At 49.5% G+C, this 27485-nt stretch overlaps 1 protein-coding gene and 2 non-coding genes across 4 annotated transcripts in view; all 3 read right to left on the bottom strand.

The window, feature by feature from the left end:
• The window catches only part of NOP58 (NOP58 ribonucleoprotein), a 79543-nt gene that overhangs the window by 20026 nt on the left and 32032 nt on the right, over window positions 1-27485 (bottom strand). For both annotated transcript variants that reach the window (XM_069615511.1, XM_069615512.1), the window contains exons 7-12: window positions 23854-23988; window positions 23069-23214; window positions 21531-21657; window positions 15039-15202; window positions 13995-14129; window positions 8050-8111 (exon numbers count right to left, since the gene is read on the bottom strand). In XM_069615511.1, coding sequence (XP_069471612.1) covers window positions 8050-8111; window positions 13995-14129; window positions 15039-15202; window positions 21531-21657; window positions 23069-23214; window positions 23854-23988 — 769 coding nt within the window. The remainder of the gene's footprint in view (window positions 1-8049; window positions 8112-13994; window positions 14130-15038; window positions 15203-21530; window positions 21658-23068; window positions 23215-23853; window positions 23989-27485) is intronic.
• Window positions 14384-14463, bottom strand: LOC138490619 (small nucleolar RNA SNORD11B). The gene has a single exon (XR_011275557.1). It is a non-coding gene; the product is annotated as a small nucleolar RNA SNORD11B (small nucleolar RNA).
• LOC138490618 (small nucleolar RNA SNORD11B) lies at window positions 22932-23012 on the bottom strand. The gene has a single exon (XR_011275556.1). It is a non-coding gene; the product is annotated as a small nucleolar RNA SNORD11B (small nucleolar RNA).

Here is a 27485-nt window from a genome sequence, read left to right as displayed (position 1 = left end):
GGGGTGGATCCCCGACCTCTCCCTTTACCCCGCCGTTGGCCTCTTTGGCTGTACTGCCCACTATTGGTCTGGTAATTGGTGGCAGGGTATTGTTGATGCTGACTTTGTTGTTGTTGTTGGCGTTGGCCACGAAAAAAGCGTTTGTTGCCATAGCCGCGTCTGGCAGTGGGCTTAGAGATTTGGTCAAGAGTCTTGATAGTATCGAACTCTTTTAGCCATCTCTAGAGCTTCATCCACCGCTTTTCCGAAGAGGTTAGAGTCTTCCACAGGTTTATTTATTAAAGACGCCTGTGTCTCCGGTTTAAACCCTGAGTTGCGCAGCCATACATGGCGTTTTAGGAGTATTCCCTGCACCAGGGAACGTCCCGCTGTTTCTGCCGCGTCCAGAGAGTTCTTTACAATGCTCTGGTTCACCTGGGTTCCTTCGCCCATAGTTGAAAGTAGGCGTGTACGTAAAGGCTCCGGTGCTTCCTCGGCGTCCTTGCGCAGTTTGGCCCACTGCGCGTCTGCATAGCTAGCAAGCAAAGAATTGTTCGCAATTCTTGCTGAGAAGGCAGCCGAGGAAGTTACTCTTTTTGCAAGGGCATATAGCCTTTTGCCCTCCTTGTCAGGGGGTGCCTCACTGGTGGAAAGTGGTACCCCTGCCCTCTTTCTAGTATTAGATACTACTAGGGAATCCTGAATGGAATGTCCCCTAATGTAGAGCGGGTCTGAGGGAGAAGGAGTGAAAAGTTTTTCAATTCTCGGATTGACCCCTCTGATCAATGCGGGAGTGGCCAGCGAAGGGATGATTCTTCTCTTCACTGAAGCTAGGAGGGGAATGGTTTGGCTGACCGGGGGTTTCTCTTTAATTACTTTTTCCACAAAGTCTAATTCTGGAGAGAGCTCCCCAGTGTCCAGTTCGAAATGTGCTGCTGCTCTGCGCAACAGTGCATTGAAAGTGGGCTGATCGTCAATTGGAGACGTGTTCCTAACCGGTGAATTGTCAGGAGGATTTAGGTTTAGGACATCAGTGTCGGAATATACTGATGGGGATTGCCAGGGGTGCGAAGGTCCTTCTTCAGTGTCTTCTCGGAAGCCTTCTATAATGTCTGGCCTGTCTCCCAGACATTCCTCCTGGTTCTGTCCTTCATCGTCCATGATGGCTCGACCTCTCCCAAAGCGTCGAGGAAAGTGTCCCGTCGCCCTCCGAAAAACCTTCAGGTGTGCTGGGTGACCCCCCGACTGAAGGGGGTAGTCCCTGCCTTTCTTCGGGCTTTTTCGGCGTGTCTTTCGACTTATGCGTAGCGCTCGACGTGTTCTTCGGCGTACGCTTCTGGGCGTCGGCTACAGCGATCCTCGCCAAGCTTTCGGCGACTCGTTTGTCGGCGACTCGTTTGTCGGCGGAAGCTTGCGTTTTCTACGCTATGGGTGTCGAACGCTCTACGGCGGTATGCGCCTTCTGTTGATGCGCGCCGGTCGATGGTTTGGGGGCGGCGCCCTTATTTGCCGAAAGCCCAGTCGCTGGTCGCGGCTGCGGTTGCGAGAGGGGCTTTGAACCCGAACGGTCCGAGGAGGCCGCCGGTGGAACCTTGGGCGCCGAAGCTCTTTTCGTCTTAGACGAAGAAGAGCCATGGGTTGTGTGCTTATGTGAGTCTTTGTGTGCGTCAGTGTCGCCGGGGTGTTCATCCCCATAAGCAGGGCGTGAGCCGAGCCCGTCGGGGCCGGGGACAGACGACGAAGCGCGCAAGCGCTCCTTAGAGGGGGTTTCGACTTCCGTAGCGGAGGTCGTGTTATCGCGTTCCTCGTCACTGTCGGTGGTAGCAGCGGCGGGTGAACCTTCGGCCTTCGACATCGCGTAGGCCGCCCACCTTTTAACCCTACGGTCTTTTAGAGTTTTAGGCTTAAGAAGCCGACAAGCCGCGCAACCTTCCTCCTTGTGATCGAGGGGCAAGCAGCGGTTACACCGTGAATGCTTGTCCTTCCAAGTGAATTTGCCTTTGCAAAGCGGGCAAAACCTAAAGGGTGTCCTCTCCATAGCCGAGGCAATAAATCGCGATGAGCACCCCAAGGGAAAGACATTCTCAGAAAAGACCCAGAGATGTCCCACGACCCCACTCTCCCTACTGTATATGGCCTGCGAGGGCAGGCCACGTGTTCGGCAGCGCCGAAGGATTTCCTCCGCTCGACCCTCCGTCGAAGATTTTGCTCGGCGGAGAACAGCTTACAACTGCGTCGAGGGAGGGATTAATATTATGTGAACAAAAACGACCAAAGGTCGAGGAGTTGCAATGTCTCTCGAGGAGCTCCGCGTGAAGGAGACCAGAAGCTGGGCGGAAAAAAACAATCTGAGGGACCTCGACGCGTGAGGGATTGTGGGTACAACGCACGTCACTATAGGGATAGTGTTTCAGACACGCCTTGTCGACGTCCCCTTTTCGACTACGAAAAACAAAATGCAATACTCCGCAGTGACCACTGGATGTCGGACCTATGCACAGCATGTGATTCTAAGCAGATTAACAAACATCCGAAATATATATACATTTTTTAAAAAATTAGACCATTTGGTTTTTGACCAAATTACGTCGACCAAGTGTCTTTCGGCGAAATGTCCAGACACCAGCTATCTTCAGAATTGGTAGCATGTAAAGTGGCAGTATGACCAACAGGAGGGGCAGGAGGGAGGATTTGGCATGTGAATCCATGCCAGACCCATGCTGGAGAACAGTAACTTGTTCCTTCTCCAGCATAGGGTCTTGCATAGATTCACATGCTCATGAATACATAGCAGTACACATACAACCACGGGAAGAGACGAGGCTCAAAAGAAGCAATTACTCTTACGTCCTCACCAGGCTCGCCTTCAAGCCAACAGGTTGCACAGCACTGCTTGGCCGACTCTGGACTCCTCTGGAATCTGGGTCGACGCAGTATAATTTCGTGAAGGTGTGCCTAGACCTCCACATAGCAGCCCTCCAAAGGTCTAGCACACGGGACAGGAAAGCAGTCGTAGCGATCGCTCTGGTAAAACAGGCTCGGACGGCCAGGCAGCAGTCGGTTTGCCAACCAGTGACAATGAGTGATGCAGCTGGAGAGCCACCTGGAGATGGAAGCCTTAGACAAGGCCTTTCCATGGTTCACAGGACCAAAGTTCACAAAAAGCTGAGAAGTCTTCCGGAAACTTTGTGCGGGCCACATTCAGCACTCGAGCCACAGCCAGCGAGTGCAAAGTCCTTTCAGCCGACAACCAAGGCATCAGAAAAGAAATATCAAGGGTTCGGCGAGATGAAATTCCGACGGAACCTTGGGCATTGAGGGGTGCGTCTGCAGCACCACCCTCTTCTCGTGTAAAGTCAAATAAGGCACCTTACAGGACAGGGCCTGGATCTCACCCACTCTCCTGGCAGAGGTGATCGCCACAAGGAAAGCTGTCTAGCAAGACGAACTTAAGCGGAGCTTGATACATAGACTCAAATGTCAGCACCACGTTGAGTTCCCACGCCGGGGCAGGCGGCTTCACCGGAAGGAACAGTCCTTTGATGAATTCCTTCACTAGACAGTGCGATCAAAGAGAAAACCTTCCCAGAGACCTGGTATAGTGGGAGCAAGCAGCCAGATGCACCTTGGAGGCGTGCGCCAGCCCCAACAAGTACAGCAGGACTTGGGGGGCCGTGACCCTCACAGGGTTAATCTTCTGCGGCCGGCACCAGGTCGCAAAACGCTTAGTTGCCGACGCCCTGGCGAGGAACTCCCCGCAGTCACAGGAAGCTCAGAACCACCGAACTCTAATGCGGCAGGGGCCAGGCCTTCAGGTTGTGCTCCTGGGTCGTGGTGCAGGATTGCAACTCTTTCACTGGAGAGAAGATCCGCAACCACTGGTAGCTTGACTGGAGGGGACGCCGAGACGGTCTAGGTATCAGATTTGCCTTGGCCACGCTGGCATGACTAACAGCTGTGACGTCTTCCGAAAACTCTCCGTACAGTCCACATAGAACTTCAGCACTCTAGCCACATCCAGCAAGTGCAAAGTCCTCTCAGCCAGCAACGAAGACGTTGGGAAGAATACAGGCAACACCAAGGGCTCGTTTAGATGAAAGGCCGACGGCACCTTGGCATGGAGGGGTGAGTTCACAAGAGAGGGCCTGATCTCTCCCACTCGTCGGTCAGAGGTGATGGCCACAAGAAACAGTTTTCCACGAAGAATTTCAGTGGTGCTGGATGCATAGGGTAGAACTGTGGACTAATGAGTCTAGTCAGCACCACATTGAGCTCCCATGCCATGCAGGGGCTGGATCCTTCACTGGCAGGAACAGGAAAAGTCCTTTGACTAACTCCTTGACCAGGCATGTGTGAGCACGACGACGTTCAAGTTCTGGTGTAGCGGGAGATAGCCGCCAGATGAACCTTGATGGAAGCATGCGCCAGCCCTGCTTTGGCCAGCAACAGCAAATACGGCAGCACCTGTGGAGCCGTAATCCGTAGAGGGTCGATCTGTGCACGGAAGAGCCACTCGGTCCTGCCGAAGCTCCCACTCGTGGCAAGCACGCAGCTCCCTCCGAGGTAATCAGTGATGGTGTTCACTCCAGCCAGTTGAAATGGGATGAGAAACATCCCCGGGGCAACGGCCCAGTGCCATAGGTCCTGAGCCGGCAATCTGGTGCCCCCCTGCTTCCGGATGTAGAACATTGTGGTGGTGTTGTCCGTGAAGACACGTATCACCTTGCCCTTGAGGGACGGAAGGAAAGATTGGGCCCAAAACACTGCCCGTCGCTCCAGTAGGTTGATGTGCAACGACTTCTCCGGTCGCCACAGGCCTCTTGAGTGGAGACTTCCGGAGTACGCGCCCCATGCTTCCAGGGAGGTGTCAGTCGTGACAGTCTCCCGATGAGGTGGGGTCTGGAAGTCTGCGCCCGCTGACAGATGCGGACTCCCCACCACTATCGCACAACCAAAACAGTCGAGAGATATCTAGTCCTCCAAGCTTCCTGATACCTGAATCCAACGGGCGTCGAGGAACTCTTGCAGCAGCCGCATTCGCAGCCTGCGCAGCCGAATGAGGTATATGCATGATGACATGCCGAGTAAGCACATGGACTTCACCCATGTGATCATCAGGGTCAACAGCCGTTGTACCGTACCCAGGATCGCCACTATCCTCTGGAGACGCCAGGTACGACACCGTGTTGAGCCACGACCCCAGAAAAGTGAGTCCTGCGATGGCAGGCAGCAGGACCTCAGTTCACCGAGAACCCCAGCTCCGTGAGCAGCTGGATGGTCTTCGCTGTGTTCGACGGGGATCTCACTGGTTTTCGCTCGAATGAGCCGGTCATCCAGGTAGGAGTATACTTGGCGCCGACGTCAATACGAAAGGGAGGGCCTTGAATTAATAATGCTGCCCTTGAACCACAAAGCGCAGAAACTGTGTCCCTTGTGAAAGGGGGATGTGAAAATAGGCACCCCTCAAGTCCAGCGACAACAGAAAATCCCCTACTTCCTGCTGTCCTAGTACGTGCTGAAGGGTGACCATCCGAAACTTCTGGGATTTGATGTACTTGTTCAGACGGCGGAGGTCTAGGATGGGCCTCCAACCCCAGTCTTCTTGACGAGGAAGTACCCAGAGTAAAGTCGTACCCCGGATCATCTTTGGAACAAGCTCAATCACGCCCTTCAGCATGGCACGTACCTCCAACAGCAGCTGAGGGATGAGGTTTTCCTACCTGGCCACGGGTGGTATGCGAGGACACTTGTTGGAATTCCAGCGTGTGTCCGTGGGCCAGAGCTTCCAGCACCCAACGGTCAGTGGAGTTGGACTTCGACACGCTGACTAGGTTTGCCAGCCGGCCTGCCACCAGGGTGCGCGGGCCCGACGTCACAACCGGTTGAATCTTGCTTCGCCGCTGCCTTAGGGACCTTGGCGACAACGGCGACCATTTGGCGGAAGCCTGTCAGCAATGTCCGTGGCCACTAATGGCATGGACCGATGCCACCTCGCCCTCCTGCAGCATCTCCAAGGTTTCCGCTATCATCGGGAAGGAAGTCCAGGAGGGGAGCAATCTTAAACCAGAGCTCCCTGTCGTAGAGCACCACGATGGCGAGGGCGTTGGCCGCCTTGATGTGTGTCACTGCAGACGTGATGACCAGTCCCATGGAGTCTAGCTTCTTCCCCCTCGCTGTCCGGTGGGCGGCGGGGGGAGGCCGTGTACGCGGAAGGGCCGCCAAGAGTACCGAATACGGGGAAGGCTGCGACCTGAAGCACTTGGGCACAGAGTCCGGCACCCTGTACTTTTCATACCGGCCCCTCTTGGCAGAGTATGGATTCTTCATAAAGGACAGTCCCTCATCCCAGAAGTCAGAGGGATTGACAGTACGGTCTTCCTTTTCGCCTTGCAGCGTTGGTACAGGAAACCTTGGAGTCAGCTGAAAGAGGTCCGAGGCACTCAAGAACATGGCATGGAAAAAGCCTATCTCGTTGGGTGGTGAGGGGGAGATGGGAGGTCTCTTAACCAGCAGCAGCCCGTGCCAGTCGGTGTGTCTCGGCCCTTATCCTCCCTTGGTGGAGGGGAGCAAAGGGTGAAAAGGCGGTGGAGGATGAACTCTTCTTGGTAGGGGCGCGCCTGATGGCCCTGGTGCCTTGACAAATTTCTCCAAATTGGTCTGGAGAGTCGAGAGCTCCTCAGGACCGTGTCCCCCCTCCCCCCCTCTTTTCAACCAGGGGAGATGGTGGGCATTGCCTTCTCCGGTGTCTTCTCTATGGGCTGAAACAACGATTCCCTGGCAAGCAGGGGAAACTCGCCTTGGGGACCGTACTCTGCAAACCAGTGGCCTTCACTAGGAACGCCACCACGCCTTCAAAGGGAGGCTTCGCCGGGTGAATCTGGGCCTGCATGACCTAGATCGAGCTAGCGGCCTTCACCTGGGGGGTCAGCACACCGCCCCCTTGGCCTTCTCCGACTTCTCCAGAAGCTTAACCGGGTGGTCCGACTTCCTCTTCGCCGCAGTGTTGGCTCGTGGTCTCAGACTTGCAGTGCTTGGCCTTGAGGGCACCCCGGAGACGGGGGGCCCTCCAAGGTCTTAGAAGACCGCTCAGATCAATGCATGCTGTCAGGAGTCACCCGTAACAGGGGCCTTGGCCTTGAGCCTCTCGGTAAGGCACCTACGCCAGTCCTTCATGGTGCGGGGGACCAACTCCTTGCAAAAGGCAGTCATCCACCACGTGCGTTTGGTCTGAATGCAGGAAGTATGCCCATCGTCCAAGTAGATGTTCCGTAGGCCGCATCCTGGACAAATTCTGAACAGAGGCGTCAAGTCTTCCTTCTCTGCCATCTCCCTGCGGGGTAGGCCTTGGAGAAGCTTCTGGAATCATCCAAAAAACTACATAGCGACGAAAGCTCCCACAAACCTGCTAAACCAGTTCACACCTCTACACTGCACAAACACTTAATTCACCTTTGGTAAACAATAGGTTTGCTGAAACGGTGCTGTGGTTTCATGTCCAATCACAGCATGGTAAACCAAGTCCTGTATCCTTTAAAGTTTTTACAAATGGAGTACCATAGAATTGGTTCACAGCGGTCAGAAATGCAAGCCATCTGGCATGAAGCACCATACAAAAAGTTTGCTTGCCTAGGTTTAAAAAGCCTGAGTCCTAAATCACAAGACAATCTATAACTTCACCTCAGTGCATCAAGAAAAAGAAACGCTAAAGAACTTTACCTAGAGTATATTTAGTTTCCGGGTGGAATATTTTTATAACATAAGCTAATACAAATGAAAGCTGGCAGTGGTCCGGTTAGAGAAAGAATATAATTCATCCTCTACACAATAATTAGGTTCTCCTGGAATCCAGTAGCACTTCACAAATATGCCATACTATCTATGGTAGGTGCTACCTAGGTTCCTTGATTGCTGCATTACATCCCCATGCCACATCAACAGTACTCCCACCCCAAACTCATGTTAGTCAACATGACCAGCACCTCCTGCTTTTAGCTATATTTTAAACAAAAGAGCAAACTTACCCCCAGTTAAGGGACTAAAGGTAATGCTGCTATATGGACAGCAACCCACCTCTTGTGCTGGTATTTCTCAGCTCTCGCCAAAGCCTTCCCTGTGCCACTAATTCGCTTGATCTAAAAAAAGAAATAAAGATTAAGTGACAAAGATAAAATGATAAAAACAGGTGTTTTGAGCAAACGAGTGCAGGCGCTTCTACGAGTGAGGATGGCCTCAAAACCTAAGCAACCAAAAAAATTACAGTTAAACAGAAGCCACCTTTTAGGTCATAACTGACCAATGCATGTGACCGATCTAGTCTGAAACGGTTAATAGACAATTCCACTGGCCTGCCAAATGTTGCCCCATCAAGTAACAGGTCTAAAGATGTGCGAGACATTAAAGTCCTTACTGAAAAAGGGATATTCCTACATTATTTGGCATTTACTTAGCCCTCTATCTCTCATGGTATGAACCAAAAGCGCTTGTGGGTTGAATGCCCTTGGGGACCGTAGTCCAGATCAGTCGAGAGTAGGGTAGCATAGAGTGCTTAGATGCACTCAGATGTGAGCAGCCGATGCGATTGCCTGATGGTAGCTGCATCCTAACATTAGATGTGGTACTGAGAGATCAGTTGAATGTGTGCAGTCTGGTGGTTGGTCTCCGAGACTGCATTCTGGTGGCATTAGGTCTGTGTAGGACGTTAGTGTGCAGCTAGGCCGATTGTTTTCGTGGGGTATAGCTGCGTTCTAGCAGGATGTTAAGCGTTCATTGAGTATTGTTCATTTGTGAGCAGCTAGGCCTAAATGGATCAAGGGGTATTGCTGTGCTCTATTGTGTGTTGGTGTAATGTAGAGTGAGCATAGTGTTAGGAGAGGGGAGTGTCTGGAGTGGAGGTTTTAATCTTACAAGCCCACTGTTCCAGGATTACATTCTGGATCTGGATGATCTGGTAGTTGTCGTCCTTTTGCTTTGGGGTAGCTGCATTCAGAGGTAGATTCACAGCAAAGAGCAGAGTAAGATAGGTTTGCTTGGTCAGAGGGTCATTATTCTTAGGCTCAGCACTATGCATCTCGGGGGCACAGCTTATGGGTCACTGTTAGTGGTTTATGGTGGGTTGCAAGATAGGATTAGGCAGGATATTTGGTTATAGGGCAGGAGTGCTTGCACCAATAGTCACATCGAGCTTATTCCCCCCCACCCAGTCTCTGGTGGTCGTTATTGGTGGGTTGCAGGGTAGGTTTAGGCATATTTGGTTGTAGGACAGGAGTTATTTCATTTCGCACCAACCTAGTAACATCGAGGCAGTGACGTTAAAGGATAGTCTGGACGCAGGCAGTGTAGTCTGGATGTTCTAGCACCTAGGAGGGATATTGTCTTGGCTATGTAGTTGGGACAAGGTATGAGCAAAAGGGTGTTATCGGCTTGATCACACGAGAGGCTGCTAGGCCTGTAGTACTCAGGAAGCTGCGAGTCGGCAATTACATCTCTTAGTGCCTGCAGGACGCTAAGGTTGCCATTCTGTTGTGGTGACTTATTGTTCGCCTTCTGTGGTCTCTGCTCTGTATCTCCTCGAACATTTGGCCAAAGGCTGTAATTACTTTCCAATGTAATGCAATTGAAGTCGCGGTCCATGATGTTGCTGGGTTTCAGCTGCCCTAGATAGTCCTAATCGGGTTTACAGAAAGAGCCAGGTTTTTAGAGCTTTGCGGAAGGACATGTAGTCTTGGTTGTGTCGAATGTGTGGAGGCATTGAGTTCCACAGAGTTGGAGCCATGGTTGAGAAGGCGGCCCCTCCAAATCTGGCTGGATTGGAAGCTGGAATAACTAAGAGGGAAGTGCTGGATCTTCGGGTGCGTGATAGGAAGTAGTGTTTAATCTTCTCTTGTAGGTACTTTGGCCCGGTCTTGTGCACTGCTCAGTGGGTAATGCATAGGGTTTAGAAAGTGGCCCTTCGTCCCACAGGGAGCAGTGAAGGGTGTGGAGAGCGGGGGAGATGTGATACCGGGGTCCCAGAGCAAGAGAGTTGGTGGCAGCGTTTTGGGCTCTGGAGTTTGTTAAGTTGGTATGCCAGTGCTCCCAGGTATAAGGGGTTGGCATAGCCCAGTCTCGACATAATAGCAGGTCTGATGTGATAGTTGAGATAAGGGAAAAAGCGCCTTAGGAGTTTGAGGTGGTAGTGACAGGATTTCGGTAAATTATTGATCTGATGGGAGACAGTTAGGCACGAGTCCATAGTGCAGCCAAGGTTGACTATTGCAGGGGTTTGGGGGTGCCAAGGAGGCCATGGAGTGGTTGCGGGAGAAGGGCAGTATTGCTGCACACCAGGATATCGATCTCAGTTTTATCTGGGTTCAGAAGGCGGTGGTTTCCTGTCATCCATTAGTCAAGATCACTGAGGCAAGCTTCAAGGTCGGGATGTGGGTTGGAGCTTGTTTTGGGAATTCTTAGGATAATTTGGGTATCGTCAGCTTAGTTTTAGCATGTGAGGTTGTGCACATGGACGATTCCTGGTAGTAGTTAGATAGAAGGGAGAGCAAAGGCAGGCGCCTTGGGGTACTTCATATTCACGGTGTAAGTGGTTGAGACAAAAGGGTGAGGAAGTTTCCTGTTGAGGAAGGAGGCAATCCATTTGTGTGCCGAGCCTCCGATTCCTAGGGAGTGGAGACGGTCGGAGGATAGAATGGTTAACTGTCAGAGGCTGCTGACAGATCAAGGAGAATCAGTGCTGCGCAGCAAACAGTCTGCCATGACCTTGAGATCATACCAGATCAGAGTGGATTCCGTTCCATGGTGCAGTCTGAAGCCTGATTGAGCGGGGTCACCTAGTTTTTTGGATTCTACAAAACAGTTGAGCCGTGAGTACGCAGCACGGTCGATGAGTTTTGTGAGTGGAGATTGACCTCTAATTCTTAAGGTTAAGTGTCGAGAGATGCCTTTTTTAGAAGCAGTTTGGCATGTGCAGAGGTGAGGTAGTCATTTAGTATGGACCTAGCTTCTCCTGCACAAGTAGAGAATGAGCGGTGGGAATGGGGCCACTTGGGGGGGGTCCCGGAGGGCTTGCTGCCGGATAGCAGATGTACGAACGAGTCTCTCGAGATGGGGTGGAACAAGTCAAAGGCTGGCATTGCGGTTGTCTGGGTAACAGAAGGAGGGGCAGGTGTGGGGCAAGGGGGGGATGACAGTGGAGAGTTTGGTATTAAGGGTTGCCATCCTGTCTAGTGCTGTGTTGTAGAAATGCAGCAAGAGGTAGTTGCAGAGCATTCGCGTGGGTGTGGTTTGGGCAGAGGTGCAGGTGAGTTTCACAAATTCGGAAATATAGTGTGGAGTTCTTTGCTGTTGCGACAATTCAGGATTTGTCTATTGCAATAGGCCTTTTTGGCCTTTCGGATCTCGGATTTGTAATTAGTGGGCCAACAGATATGGAGAGTGGTTTTAGATGTTTGCCATTTGGGCGCAAGAGTTATTTTGACTTTTGAAAGTCTTCAGCCAGGGTGTGAGCCATTTGGGGGACGGTCCTTTGCGAGAGCCTGCATGGCGTGGGATTAGCGATTCTTTAAACCAGGAGTCAACTGATTTGATGGTTAAGTGTCTATCAGAGGTCAGTGGTGCCGGGAGACAGAAGTAGGGGGTTCTGCTAGGTCGGGGGCACCTGGACTTTGTTCCAGCATTTGTGATGGCAGGAAGAACCATGGATGGAGGGGCTGGGGTGTGGACAGACAAAGGGATGTCAGAGTGGTCATCAGTCCAGATAAACGGTTTGGGACTAGATAGAGACGCGGTCATAGGAGCTGAAGATCACATCAAGCGTGGGACCACCAGAGTGAGTTGGACCTGTGGTATGACAGCAGTTGAGTGCCTCTAGACAGTCGACCAGGGATTGGGTCATGGGGTCGTTGGGCACATCGAACCAGATATTGAAATCTCCCAGTAACGCGAGTTGTCTAGTGATTTACCTGAAAGGTAGCTATGGAGTCCGAGATTGTTGGCAAAATGTCCGTCATATCCAGGGGGGTCTGTATATGAATAGGTAGCTTTGAGTGTTGATGGTAGCGAGAGTTTTACTAAAAGGGATTCAGTTAGCATTGCATGCTTGGGTTTCAGTGAGAGATGGAGAAATTATGTTTGTAGAGGATTGGCACTGTTTAGTGGAGATAAACGAGTAGCTGCGGGGGAAGGAGGGTCTCGTGTGTGACTGGTGCAAAATAGTCTGAGGACCAAGTTTTAGTGATACAAATGAGGTCAGGATTGTCAGAGGAAAGGTCGTCAGGCATTGAAAAGGAGGCACATGACTTCATGAGTTGAGGATTTTCTTGACGCTTGTGGCTGGGAGTGCTCGGTGCACATAGGAGCCCTTTGCGATAATTGTCAGCTCAGTCTGGGTGGTTGAGACTGAGGGGTGGTAGTTGGGGGTCGGGGGGATGGGGGGACAGGACACTGGTACTTTGAGGGAGGTGAGTAGGTTAGGATGATGGGAAGCATGAAGAGCAGACGGGCAGTCGTATGCCAGAGACGTGGTGGGGAGGGTGTAGTGGTGCACGTGTGATGTGTGGGGTGAGGCAAGTTGTTTGTGGTTCGAGTCTGGATGGCGCTAGGGGTTTAGGTGTACTTGGTGAAAAGTCGAGTTCAAGGGGGTGGAGGCGTGGACAAGGGATTGGACAGATGAAGTGGTGAGGTATTGAGAATCGAGGGAGAGGGCCGGTCACCCTTTCCACGTTTGGCTGCAAGAAGGGTGTGGGAGATGGCAGGTGGGGGCGTCAGGGGAAGCAATGGTTTTAGAAAGGGCAAGACGTGCTACTTTGAGAGAAGGGTCTGAGGGCGGGGGTGGAGTAGGGGCTGAGGGTGGGTGAGAAGGCAGTATGGGAGGCAGGGTTTTGCAGGGGAAGAGGGGGCACCAAACTGTGCAGAGTTTGTGGGGTGTGGTGGTCCTCGTGGGACCACGCAGTGAAGGGGTTGCTGGGTTTGAGAGAGGTGTTGGTGTAAGTGTGGGACTGATGTGGGGGGGCTTGGACGGAGTGCTTAGTGGAGGGTTGACGATGTTGGTGTGACGTGGCGCTCTACACAAGTGGGTGGGTGCTAGCGCAGGTGTCAAAGGGGTTTGGTAGGGGCCGGGAGGGCTGAGGTGGGGGCTTGGTTGGGGGTGGGAGTTCCTGAGTGAATGTACCAATGCCGCGGGGACCTGTGACGTTTGGAGCGCCAGAGAGCTCCTTTGGCTTGCAAGTTGGAAAATGCGCAGGGTGTATGGACAGGGAGGTTGTTCTCAATAGAATCCTGGGGGGCAGAGGGAGGGCTGAAATGTGTGGATGAGGGTACGAGGTGGGTGGTGCTTGGTGCACCAGTGCACTCTTCTGATCTCATAGTTGGAGGCAGAATTATTGGAGGTGGGCGATAGGGGTCAGAGGAAACAAGTCATGTGGGATGTAGGGGGGTTTCTGGAAAGTAGGGCATGCACCAGGAGGGGTGTTTTATGGGGTGGGTTGTGGTGCAGGGTTGTTGGAGAAGCAGTCGTGGTGGTATACTAATTGGGGAGAGGAAGTCAGTCATGGTTGCGGAATGGAGCAGTCCAGCAGCACAGCAATGTGGTGGGGTCAGAGTAGCTAAACGTACAGAGGACTAGGACGGAAGGTATCTGGGTTGCGGCTCCTAAGACTAAGATGGCATCATGTGTACTAAGTGAGAATGGAATAGCAGCACCTAGATTTGGGACTCCTGATAGAAGGGGCCTAACACTGGGGTGGGGGGCAACAGTAAATGCAAGAACCACCAGATTTGGGACACCTATGCAATGGCCGTGCACCTAGCTTTGAGACACTCAGATAGTGGGAGAAACCTCAAATTCCTTGCTTTACCCCGATATCCAAAGACTGGAGCCAAAAGATCAAAGGTCAAAGCTGCCCTTTCAATGAAGACTAACAAACAGAAAAAGGGCACAGTGCTTTGCTTTTGCTCAAGGTATAGTTTTTAGTTAAAGCTACCACAGCAATATGTTCATGTTACAGGAAGTGAAACAGACTGCATACCGATTTATCCTCCAAGCGTCGCAGCCGGAGTTCAAGCTTTGCTCGGTTTTCAACTCCCATTTCCATATTGGTGTCCTCTCCAAGCGCATCATACCTGATTGCAAGAGAAGTCTTTGCTGCCAACATGCGGGAAATCTGTTTTCGGAAATAGGGACAAAGTTATACAACAGACTCATATTTAATGCAATTCTGCCCAAATTCAAGAAGCTACATTAAGTATACCAATGCAACTTTTAGATTACAATCAGTATCAAAGGCTGATCAAAACTAAGGAGCTGAATTAGCAACTGCACAAAATCATACAATGCCAAATACCTGCATGGAATTCAAAACATTTATAACAATGTAATGCAACCAAAAGGCAGCTATATAAAGAGCAAACCATCTTGAAGAGTCTCAGATGAGGTAGTGACTAATTGCCCTCATGGTGAGATCAGGCAATTTAAATAAGTCATCATCACTGACCACCTCAGTAGGTAGCACTTTTTGGGTTTCCTAAAACCAGGTATAATCATCTTCACCTTTATTAAATTAGCCAGTATAACATTACTATGGCACAATTAACCTATGGAATTGAACAAAACATTAATCACTCCATGACTTTACATTGGATGTGTAAAGAGATTGCATATGTTAGCAGATCAGTTCAACAGTGCCGGAGTACACCAAGCTTTAACAAATTTTACAAGCAACAATGTCTGAATGGTTAAAGGCCTGATACCAGTTTAGTACATAAAAATTTGCCCATTTAAATAGGTTTTCTAGAATGATAAACCTCATTTTGCCTAAATTAAAAAAGGCATTGAAGTAAAGCAGCAAATACCGAAAATAAAGATTTGTACCCTGGTCAGGAGACATGAATGGGCCATTGTAACAGATTGGCACATTATTCTATAATGAAATGTTCCCATTACAAAGCATTGCGAAATAAACCATCACTGTTCTGGGATAGCCCAGGAATTGTAGAATCCTAGGTACAGTAGTGCATTAAGTCTATGGCAATTCAAAATCCAGAGGAATAAAATTAATTCAATGTTTACTCACCTTGCCTTTGTTCTTGGCACTAGACTGCCCAACTAGGGAGGCATGATAAATCAAACCATACTTTGGTGTGTCTTTCCTCGTCTTCAGGGCTCTAAAGAGAGCTTTCTCAGCACCAAGAATCTGAACAGTGGAAGCTGGATGTTTAGCCAGATTCAGTAGAGAACCTAAGAGAAAGTGTAGTATTAACAAGCATTACCAACAGTCGAGTGTTCGTAATCGGGTAAGGGAGTCTTTGTTCATTAGCTCACCATGTTACCTTCATGGATATTTGCACAGGTTGAGTGGGATCAAGAACATTTGAGCTTTTGCATTTCTTTAAATTGGTGAATGTGTTCAAACAGAGGATGTTACAGACCAAATGCACAATACGTTAAGCGGAGGCACCAAACTCCAGGATGCATTAAGCAACAATCTTCCCATTAGTAATATCATGCAGCTTTTATACTGCAAACCACTGCCGTAGTGGGCACAGATCTGAAGATGGAAGTTGACCCTACATTTGGTAGGTACATCGACTAAATTGGAGAAGGAAACAAGTTACAACTGTTGTACAGTATGGGTCTGGCATGGATTCACATGCTCATGAATATTCCCAGTCAGGCTGGGAATCCTCGGTAAAAGAAAAACAGTTCCAAACAGTTTTTCTCCTATAATCACTGAGCTCTGGGTCATAATGACCCGTGCCTCTCTGGCAGCCATCTTCAAATTTGGTAGCACGTAAAGTGGCAGTATGACCAAGACGTGCCGCAGAGGGGACGGCAGGAGGGTTCGAATGTTAATCCATGCCAGACCCATGCTGGAGAACAATAGTTACAGGTAAGTAACTTGTTCCTTCCCCAGCATGGGTCTGGCATGGATTCACATGCTCGTGAATAAATACATAGCAGTACACATGCACAACCACGGGAGATGGCAAGACTCAACAGAAGCAATCTCTTACCTCCTCACCAGGCTCACCTTCAATCGAACAGGTTGCGCAGCACTGCTTGGCTGACTTAGAACTCCTCCCGGGAATCCCTGTTGACGCAGTAGATCTTCGTGAAGGTGTGCGTTGACCTCCAAGTAGCAGCCCTGCAGATTTCCAACAGGGGAGCACCACACAGTAACACCGTTGTAGCAGTAATAACTGGTAGAATGGGCTCTCGGACGGCGAGGCAGCGGTCGGTTTTCCAACCGGTGAACAGTGAGATACTGCCGGAGAGCCACCTGGAAATGGAAGCCTTCAAAAAAGCCTTACCATGGTTCACAGGACCAAAGTTCACAAAAACCTGAGACTTCAGCGCTCTAGCCACACCCTGCGAGTGCAAAGTCCTTTCAGCCGGTGACAAAGGTGTCGAAATTAACACCAAGGGCTCGTTGAGGTGAAATTACGACCGCACCTCGACCACGAAGGAGGGGTGTCTCAGCAGCACCACCCATGTCTTTTGAAAAAGTCAAGTAAGGCTGCTTGCATGAAAGGGCCTGGATCTCATCTACTTGTCTTGCAGAGGTGATGGCTGTCTTCCACGACAAACGAGCGTAGTTGAATGCAAAGGTTCGAATGGAGCCCACATGAGCCTAGTCCGCAACACATTGAGCTCTCACGCTGGGGCCGGTACTTCACCGGCAGTAACGAGCAGAACCGTCCCTTGATTGCGAGCACAGCGAAGACTGTCTGGAGGATCTGGTCTAGCGAGAGATAGCCGCCAGATAACTGATGAATGCGTGAGCCAGCCCTTACAGTAGATATGGCAATACCTGAGGGGCCGTGACCTTCAGAGGGTTAATCTGTGCACAGCACCAAATAGTAAAGTGCTTCCATTTGTGTCGTAGCATTTTAAAGGTAGACAACGCCTTGGCCTTGCCGAGAATCTCTGCAGTCCGCCGGAAGATCGTAGCCACCGAATTCTAACATTGCAGAAGCCAGGCCTTTGGGTTCAGCGACCCTGGGTCGTGGTGCAGAATTGCGTCTCCTTCCCTGGCAAGAAGATCTGCGACCACTGGCAGCTTGACTGGAGGGGACGCCGACATGCTGAGAAGGTCCGGGTACCAGATCTGCCTCGGCCATGCTGGTGCGATGAGGATCATCCCGCACCAGTACTTTGTGTTCGTCACTGTTGCAAGCAGATCGTGGGTTGTCCACTTGGTCCTGCCGAAGCTCCCTGCTGAGAGTAAACTACTGTTCTTCAATCCTGCCAGATGAAACTGGAACATTCCGAGATACAGCCCAGTGCCCTAGGTCTTGCGCTTCTTTGGAGATCGCCGGGGATCTGGTGCCCCCTGGTTCCCGATGTAAAACAGTGTGGTGGTATTGCCCGTGAAGACCAGCACCACCTTTCCCTAGAAGGACGGAAGGAAATACTTGATGGTCCAAAACACTGCCCGCAGCTCCAACACGTTGATGTGCAACGTTTTCTCGTCTGGTAGCCATAGGCATCTTGCGAGCTCCCCATCCTTCCAGGGAGACGTCCGCCGTGACAGTCTGGAAATCCACACCACCGGACAGATGTGCGCGAACCCTCCCACCACCGTATCGCTTGACATCTCGTTGAGCGAGATCTTGTCCTGGAAGCTTCCCGACAGTTGTAACCAACGCAAGTCTAGGAACTCTTGTAGGGGACGCATCCATAGCCTGTGCAGCCGAATGAAGTAGATTTAAGATGACATCCTGCTGATCAGAGACTTGATGGACCTCACCGTGTCGAAGTTCGGGGCCAACAGCCGCGGTACCTTGCCCAAGATGGCCTCTATCCTTTCCTTCGGAAACGCCAGGCACGACACTTGTCGGGATCCCAGAAACAGCGCGTCCTGCGATGGAGTCAAGCAGGACTTTGCATAGTTCACTGAACCCCAGATCAGTCAGTAAGCAAATGGTGCTGTGTGGTTGACTGCTATCTCCTTCAAAATGGCCCGGATTAGCTGAGCCAGTCATCAGATAAGGGTAGACGTGAACCCCCTGCAGTCGCAGCTGCGCCGACACCGACGCCAGGCACTTGGTGAAGACCTTTGGTGCCGACTTCAATCCTAAGGGAAGTGCCTTGAATTGGTAGTGTTTCCCTTGAACCACAAACACGTACTTGCGGTGCCCCTTGTGAATGGGGACGTTGAAGTACGCCTCCTGCAAGTCTAGCGACGTGCCGAAGAGCGACCATGCAGAATTCTTGGGACTTTATGCATTTGTTTAGTCGACAAAGGTAGAGAATGGGCCTCCAACCTGCGGTCTTTCACGAGGCAGTACCTTGAGTACACTCCAGAGCCCTGGTGGGAAGTGCTCCATCGCGCCTTTACTTAGCATGGCGCTAACCTGGTGCTGACAGGCGTGGTTTTCCTGCCGGGCCACTCATGGTATTTGGGGAGATGGTCTTCCACGTGCTGACCAAGTTCCCCAGCCGGCCTCCCACTGGGATGCATGGGTCTAGGCCCAACGCCACGGTCGGTTCAATCCTGCTTGGACATCGAAGGGCCGCCCTTGGGGACCCTTGCAACAATGTCCTCCTCTGAAGGCCTTGGAGCAGCCCCTGTTGGACTCATGGGCCGAGGAGCGGGAGGGTTGGTGGTAAGAAGAGGAGCCCCCGCCAAACGCCTTGGAGGATTCTGGGGACTTGCTGCCTGAGGGCCGAAAGGATGACCTCCATTGTTGAGTGCCCAAAGTATGCGCGGTCTCCGTCTTTATGGCTTGGAGAGACTCATCCACAGCCTTCCAGAACAAATTGTCCCAGTCGAAGGGCATGTCCAGCCCCCTTTAACTGAACGTCCTGCCGAAAGTCTGTGGCCACGAGCCAGCCACAACGACTAAGGCGAACGCTGTTGCCCATTTGGCGGAACCCCGCGTCGGCAATGTCTGGCCACCGTGATGGTGTTACGACGTCACCTTGCCTTCCTGCAGAATTTCCAACACTTCAGACCTCATGCCGTCGGAAAGGAAGTCCAGGACGGGAGCGATCTTGAACCAAAAATACCGGACCCCTGCGGGAGGGGCACCCTCAACAGGTCTTAGAAGCCTGCTCAGCCTTCATGGAGCTGGGACAGGCATGCTGCTGCGACTCACCCAGAGCAGGGGCCTCGGCCTGTAGCCACTTGTTGAGCCTCCTGTGCCGATCCTTCAACGTGCAAGGGGCTCTCCTGGTAAAATGCACAATGTTTTATTTATTTGCATTTTTAAAGTGCTCACACAGCCCGAGGGCCCCGAGTCGCTCTCACATGTCTTAGTTGCAAATACCCAGAGGTTTCTAAGCACGGACCCGGGATCGAACCTGTGTTGCTTCATGTCGTCTTGAGGGGCGCTGAAGAATCCGAAAAACTGGTCCCCGTTAATTGGAAGGTTGACCGATGGAGCACATGGCCCGATTGACCGAAAAATAGAACTCTTCCAAAAAACAGTAGAAGCTCGAGCTAAATGAGGAATCCCAACACATGAACGTGCGGTAAAAATCTGAAGATGGCTGCCAGTGGAGGGGCTTAGGGAGAGGGCAGTCATTGGCTGGGGGTAGTATGACCCAGAGCTCAGTGATTGGTTGTTAGGAGAAAGTTCAGAAATGAAACAGATTCTCTTTACTGAGTATTCCCAGTCTGACTGGGAATATTTATGAGCAAGTGAATCCATGCCAGACCCCGTGCTGGAGAAGGTGTAGACCCCATTGCTGGAGAAGGTGTTAAACGTCCCGTAATTATTAACAGTTTACTCATAAGAAACGTACTCTTGGGTTTGGGATCACTTAGCTGACCAGGGAGATAGGACACTCGATGTGATTCTAGATTGGTCAGCAGAATGCAACATGGTAGAACACAATATGCTCCCATTAGGTTTACATATGGTATAGCTCCGAGCATACTAAAGTGAGGTTAGGCCAGTTCTTGTCTTCTTTAAAGAATACAACTTGTGTAGCACCGCAAGATTCCACTCTTTTTCCACCTCTGTATATTAGACCACCATTTTAAATCTTATGAACTAGGCAGAGATACTCCTATTCCGATGACACCCAGTAAAGTGCCCCAACATTACTTCATCTAAGCATTTCATCGGCTCACTAAAAAGTGGATGCTTGAACATGCCCTTCAATTGAACAAGAGTAAAATATTTTGCCGCTTCACCACCACCACCCAAAAGTTTTTAAGGGACACCCTTCCTTTTCGCCATGGTTTGCAGTAAAGCTCCATGGTTAACTACTCTTGCTTGTTGCCAATTCTTAGCGTGAACTGATCAGTCCCCAAGAATCAGTACTGTGAGATAGTCTCCCTTGTTAAATTCCTTGGACAGCCCCTGCCAGTTGGAATGGTGCAAAGCCTTAACCAATGGAGGACCTGGTGGCAGTCCAAATACTAGATAAGAGGACTCCTGCAGTTATTTCACAGATTATAGCCAACACCCCAACAAAGTGAGGTCTGCTGAAAACCAGAGGCGAACCCCTGCTCTTCTGTCCTGATCAAGAAAGTGTGTCAGTGCTTTGACCCGTGGACATGTGGTAACAACTAGTATCGACCCCTGCTCAAGGATTTGTGCTTCAGGACTAACCAGTTCTCTCCAGGGCCACCTCGCTGCAGCAGTCACCTTCCAGAATGCATCCTTAGGATAGTCAGCTTGTACTAAATGCTTGCGCCTGGATTTTCCGCATGCTTGCATCAACTGAAGCTGTGCAGGACCTGCTCCTTTGTTCATCCCCGGAGGCTCGCCGTCACTGCCAGACCATGGCGACTCCTGTTGTAATCAGTCTTCTTCACATGAAGTCCCCCCTACCCCCGTCTGGGTCAGCATCCCTCTCGCCCGGTTATCCATAGGGTTACACAGAAGCGTAAAATCCTGTACCTAAATTATTCTATGGACTTTGGTTGAAGGCCTTGTCAAGGATCACTTCTTAGACCTATCCTAGTGACGGATTTCCGTTCGATTGCTTACCTTTTCGACTTTCATAAATCATTCAAATTGCTTAATCAAGCTACCTAAAAAGTAGAACTTTGGCACTGATAACATTAGGCCACAAGGCTCGAAACCATTGAAGGGTTGGAATCATTAAATGTAAGGGGAAACTGCTTTGTGGTTATTCTAAAGTGTCTTTACTGAATTTCATGCATACTTACCTATGTTTCAATGGTCATAGAAATCATGCTCTCTTCTCTCAAAGGCCAATTTATATATTGCTTTTTTAATAAGTGACAATATTAGACTAGGTTTTACTTGTGTGCAATTTGAAGGTCTAATTAATCATTGCACTTGAATTATTGGTCCAGTTCTGTGTCGAATCATTGTAGCCTTAGACCACTCACAGCCCTTCCGAGACTTCACCCAGAGTCGATTTTGGAAATCCATCTCAACTACCACAAAAGTGGGCTTTCTACTCGACACCAGTCTCAGAAGAAGCATGTGCTTAGTTAGAAAAACAAAGTAATACTCCGCTGGTTGTAAGGACATTAAATGAATATCCAGATCACCAAACCGTAGTTAGGCAGTACAGTTAAGACCCTCCCACCCCCCTCCACTAAACAAGCAGTGTACACTTTAGAGTTAAACAAAAATACCTGCGTGAGCAACAAGTCTGGCTCCAACCAATTCTCCAACCATAATTGTAAGGTTTGGTGCAATGGCCATCATCCGGTTTTTGAGGTAATCATAGAGCTGGGCACGATATTCTGAGATTTCGATTACCTAACATTAAGGCACAGACAAGGAAGCAATCAGCATTTCAACCAAGTAGCAACAATCAATAATGAGCCCCACTTCTGACATTTTGTACTCTGAAATTCCTGCTTTCCTCACAATTAGCAAAAACTAGGTGGAGACCTGGAACGAGAATCACCCTCTTGTCTCAAATGGACCTCACATGCTGTCCCACAAAACAACATTACTTCAAGCACACAAAAAACGCCCACTTATCAAGCAATGACTCTGAAGGGTTTTGAGGCCAATTGAATTCAATAATGCAAAAGTACAAGGATGAGTAGAGGCTAAAAACCCACTCACCCCTCAGTGCAGCAAGAGAATCAAAGGTTAGACAGGCACAGTTGAGACAACTGACTAGGAGGATACTGGTGAGTGGATGTGCAGATTGGTTTGGGCAGCGTTTGAAGATCGCTCTTCAAGTAGTCGCCCAGGGCCTGTTTGACAGTTTATGAATATCAGCAACAAAGGGGTTGGCGGTCCGAAAGGCTGTGGCTGCTTTGAAGATCTAGGAAACTATGTGCTCCCCTGGCATGGTGTGGACAACATTTTGGCGGCGGTAGAGAGCCAATGGCAGCTACAGAGGGTCCCCTGTTGGTTAGAGTGCCAATCCAGGGGTTCAAGGATACATTTTCAAAGGAAGCAATCAGCATTTCAACCAGGTATTAACAATCTAATAACACTATCAAACTTGGGGCGAGTAGTTCAAATTCATGAGCCTTTCATTTCGGGGAGATATTTTGTACAACAGACCCTGAAATTCCTGCATTCCTCACAATTAGCAGAAACTAGGGATGGACTACCCCTGCAGTTAGTTTATACCAAGCACTAGGGTGGCTGGTCCACAGTGCAGGTGTCCTACAACTCAGTGACGTCCTGTGCACTTTTGTAGCTGGTGTAGAGACATGCCATTGCCAATGGTCCCTTGGGATGGTTATGAGAGACCACCTCTGGGGCTTCAGAATTCCCTGCTGCCTCCCATCTATCCATGGCACTGTAAACTCTGCGTGGCTATGTATTGTGAGTTATGCAACTTTTACATGCCTGTTTAACCCACGTGCAATCCTTCGCACCTGTAACTAAGTCACCTGCTTGCAACAGCACCTCGATGCCTTTGGGCTGCAGTGAGCTTTACAAATACAAAAAAACGGTTGCGCTGCACTGTCTTGCTCTCAAGACATAGGTATTGCCCAGGAGATATTCCCCTTGCATACTTAAACACAATTACATTTGTTCAGTTATTTACCAGTGGTTTATAACCTTGACAGCATCAGATGAGGTAGTGACTTTGCACCCTCATGTTTTTTCAGGATTGCAATTTTTAGTTATCATCACTGCTGTCACTGGCAAAGAATGACAAGGCAATTATTGTCTACTATGATATTACAAACTAATTTACCTGGTCACAAAGATGCAAAATATTACAAATGTCCTCCTTCGACACTTCAGTTCCCATGGATATTTCAGCTGCAGCTTTCACATCAACCTCCACTTCCTCTGGTAAAATTTCAGAAAGATCAAAAGTAGCAAAGTTTGTTCGGTCTCCTGAAAAAACAGCAACAAAATAGTTGTAAACTAGATTATACTGCAGAACAAAATGCTATTTCAAGTAGCTAAAGAATGCCATCCCACTGCACCCACACATCTAGGCAAGCTTAATTTGCAAGTTCGGGTTGGAGGCAGAGAGGAGTTTAGCAAAACATTAATATTTGCAGTTCTTAGATTTTATCAATTTGAACACTCTCCAATCAATGATTGTCCAAACAGTCAATCCAGTCCTATGCAAACAAGGCTGCACCAATCACTCCTTGATTGGGGGGGTGCGAATAGCTCAAACTAGAAATCGCAATTTGCCCCAAAATCCATGAGTGCCCCTTCAAGATGAAAGGTTGGCATGTCGGGCTTAAGAAAATGGAAAATAATGCCCAAGTATGCTGATTCTCATGCACAAATAAACTTCCAAGATGGTCCCTGTTGAATAATGAGGTTTTCCAATGGAAGTTACCTAAACCAGATAACTCGTTAAGGCACACAGCAAAGTTCACTGTATGCCAGGATAAATGGTCTGCAATCAGTCAGGTCATAGGAATATTCACAACCTTTTGTTGCCGATTACCATTTATGACCATATCAAAAACGCATTTCTGTGCAGTTAAAGGTTTAGGTTGCCCCTTAAATACTTACCAACTTGCCGCACACATTTGCAGAAAGTCAAGTTGTCCGTGATGATTTTGCCTAGTTCAGGGAAATGCCACCCATACCATTCTCTGCAGCGCATAATGTAGTTGTTCAGCTCCTTGTCCAAGTCATCCAGCAGGGCTATTTCATGCAGGAATAGAAAATTGTGAATCAGTTTAAAAAACTGCATGCGCCAAATACATTGCATAAACATCTGAAGAATTCAGTCACAGAGAGGCTGGAAGATCAAAGCTAGGACCACTACAAGAACCAGTCGAAAGCAGAGGACACTGACCCATTAGTCATACACTACATTTCTCAACAAATCAAGGAAAGCAACAATCGGTACATAAAATAATCTGAGCCTACAATACTTCAGATTAGGTAGTCCCTGTACAACCTCATTGATCACAAAGAAAGCAGAAATCACCACTGCCTTAAAGGGAATCAGTTGCAGCCAAGGGGGTTACTAAAAGGGTGTCATTTTTGGGGTAGACCAGCCTGCACATAAAAAATGGGGAGTAAATGCAATATGTAGTGCATATGCAGCAGCAAAACTCACATGCCAGGGCTTTGATAACAATACTTGAATAATTGTTGCGCTAATGACAACTTATTGATACTGAAACCACAAACTTAGAACACCTTAGCCGCCTTTGGCAACTAAAGGGCATTCCTGGAGAGCTACGTTTAACATATCCATTTTGCCTAAAAACAAATTTAGCAGAAAGCAAAGAGGTTCCTTGCCAACTGTTAGGGAAATGGTTACATGGTTCTCAACCGATGTTTGTGCAACCATGTAACCTAAATGTTAGAGGTTTAGAAGGAAGCACCAAACCCATCAGTAATAGCTGTGGCACAGCAGTCCGGCTTAAGGTAAGGAAGGAGGGCTGTTTGGGAAATGCAGTTGGTACACATAGCTAACCCAAGAACGTGCACACTAAAGTAACATTTAGCTACAAGCTTTTAGTCATCATACCATGAAAATACACGGCATGTGTAAAAAAAAACAAAAAAAAAAACGAACTCATTCAAACACAACCCACTCCTACACTAAAATGTAAGCCCACCATCTAGTGACCGGCCCAGTTCAGCCAATAGGGTATGAAAGAAATGGGGAAACAAATACAATCACTCATACACTGCAGTACGCCGAGTTGCAGGTACGTTTTTGAAACGTACCCACAGGAATGGGTGCTATAAATCTTTTTGGGTTAAATCCACTTCTTGCGATTCTCCCCATGTCTCCCCCACTTTGCTGGATATTGATATTTAATTTCTATTGCGCTCGTACACAAGTGTTTCAGAGCGCGACAAGGCAAGGGAGGGGAACATGGGTGAACAAAACGATCTTACTAGGCCCAGTGACATTGAGAACGTGAAAGTGCATGGGAGAGGGGAAAAGTGCATGGAAGGCGGAGAAGTGGAAAGTGCGGAGCAAAGGAGAAACAAATAAAGGCAACAGTGGTAGTGCAGCCAGCAATTGGCAAGTGCTGAGTTTAAGGCAGCAGACAGGGTAGGTCTGATAAGTGCAGGAAGAAAGGGGGCAGCGGGGGACTGTATGGGTACAGATACAGATCCCAGTGCAAGGGGTGGCCCGGAGGCAGTGCGGGAGGGAGGCAGGGTGAGCAGGTACCTGGGCCCGGAGGAGAGGGTGGCCAGGTGCACAGTGCCAAGAGAGAACAGATCAGCAGGGGGAGCGAAGGCAGAAGCAAAGAGGAAGGTCTTGAGGTGCTTCCGGAGTGGCAGGGAGGCTGTTACAGAGGTAGGCCCCAGCCGAAGGCAGATCTACTCCCAGCTTGTTTCTTTGAAAAACGACTGACCCTGAGGGAGTTAAGAGGGCGAGGAGCGAAGCGCTCGAGAGGGGAGGTATTTGCAGAGTGATAGCTGAATGTATTTTGGACCCAGACCCCAAAAAGCCTTGTGGACAATGCAGAGGGTTTTGAATTCAATCCTTGCATCCACTGGGACCCAATGGAGAGATTTCAGAGCTGGAGATATACGATCCCAGGGCTTGAAGCCAATGACACGTCTCGCAGTCCTATTCTGGATTAGTTGCAGAGAGTAGAGGCAGGTAGATTTAGAAAGGTACTGTTGCAATAGTCCAACCTAGAGAACCACAGCTTGGGAGACCATGCTCTTCTGGGGGAAGGAGAGGAAAGGTGGTGCAGTAGAATGTTTACTTTTTAGAGACATCAGATATGGGCGGAGAAGGAAAGTGTGGAGTCAGAGCTGACCCCCGAGGTTCTTAGCCTTGCAGGTAGGAGGGGGCCAAGGGATGCCTGGATTTTTCAACTAATTCTCCTGGATGAGCGGGAACCTTTTTCTACTCACCCCTCTTTAAAATCAGGTGCAAGGAACCATTTTGGGATTTCTTTTCAGAGTTATGCTTTCCTATGATTTTAGGCATTTACTTTTTATGTGAAGAAACATCACCTTTTGTGCGGTGTTGTCAGAAGCTACCTAGAGCTCCTCCATGGTTTTTCTTTCCCCAACTATTGCAGTTACGATAGCAGGGGGGATTTTCTCTTACGAGATCAGCAAACGCTGCACTATGTGGAGTGCTGAGAGTACATTGTATCCTTATGCTCACCTCTCCAGTAACTTGTTGGAGGGATCATGTGTATGCTTCATACCCTCTCCTAGTGAGACCCCCAGCACTTTACTGTACTTCTGGACCCTTTTCCTTCAATCCAGTGGAGCCTTTTTGCACTCATTCATTCTTGTGGGCTCTGTCTTTTGGAACACTCTTCTTCACATTCTACCTGTACTATGGAGTCCGTCTGCTCCATAGCCATTAAAGACATCTATTTTACTCCTTTAAGATTTTTTTCTATATACTACTACTTTTCTTAGCATCTGTCCCAAAACTCTAGTCTGAGAGATTGGCTCACCATCTTCAGTGGAGTACCTAAGGGATACCCAGTATCCTTCTCTACTCCTTGTGTAATTTTCTATGTCCATAGCCTCAGTAGTGCACAATGTTAAAGGACATTTGTACTGCACACAATCACTACCAGAGTGGTCCCCTGGCGGCTTTGAAAGAGGGGGAGATTGGGTTAGTGGGAGGAAGCAGGAAAAGTGCAAGAGAGCAGTGATGTGCTGTTGGCGGCCTTAGCCCGGTAGGTCCGTTGGCTGGGCCTGCGGTGTTTGCAGCAGGTAGACGTTGTGCGAGTCTATGGTCTTTTGCTTTGTTGTTGCAGTGTAGTGAAGTTTGTGCGGTTTGTTGTGCTGTAGGTTTTGTTTGTGTTGGTTTGGAATGTGAGAGGTGTATGCAGAGGGGAAATTGTTAGTGGAGTTGGCATCTTTATCCTGAATTGAGGCGCTGGGCTTTTGTAGTCTCCCTGATGCGCCTGTCCTGATCTGGGTCCCTCTGACATTCAAGGTTCCTTACTCTTGTCCCCGCCTCCATCAGGCTCTCATAGCCCCACCTGTCCTCCCTTCATACTCCTGTGGCCAGTGCAGCTGCGAATGTCAACAAGTCAGGTTGTGTGCTAATTGCCAATATCGCAGCAATTCCACAACATTGTGGTACCTGGAGGTAACTAAGGGGCGGGTGGGGTATTTGACTGTCTGTGCGTGTCGCCTGAGTTCGTCTATCTGGTGTCACCCGTCCAGGTGCCGTGGGAGCTTCTGTT

Source organism: Ambystoma mexicanum, chromosome 9 (assembly GCF_040938575.1).
Source record: "Ambystoma mexicanum isolate Mex_15411 chromosome 9, UKY_AmexF1_1, whole genome shotgun sequence".
Taxonomy (NCBI): Eukaryota; Metazoa; Chordata; class Amphibia; order Caudata; family Ambystomatidae; genus Ambystoma; species Ambystoma mexicanum.
This window is presented reverse-complemented; position numbering and strand designations above follow the sequence as displayed.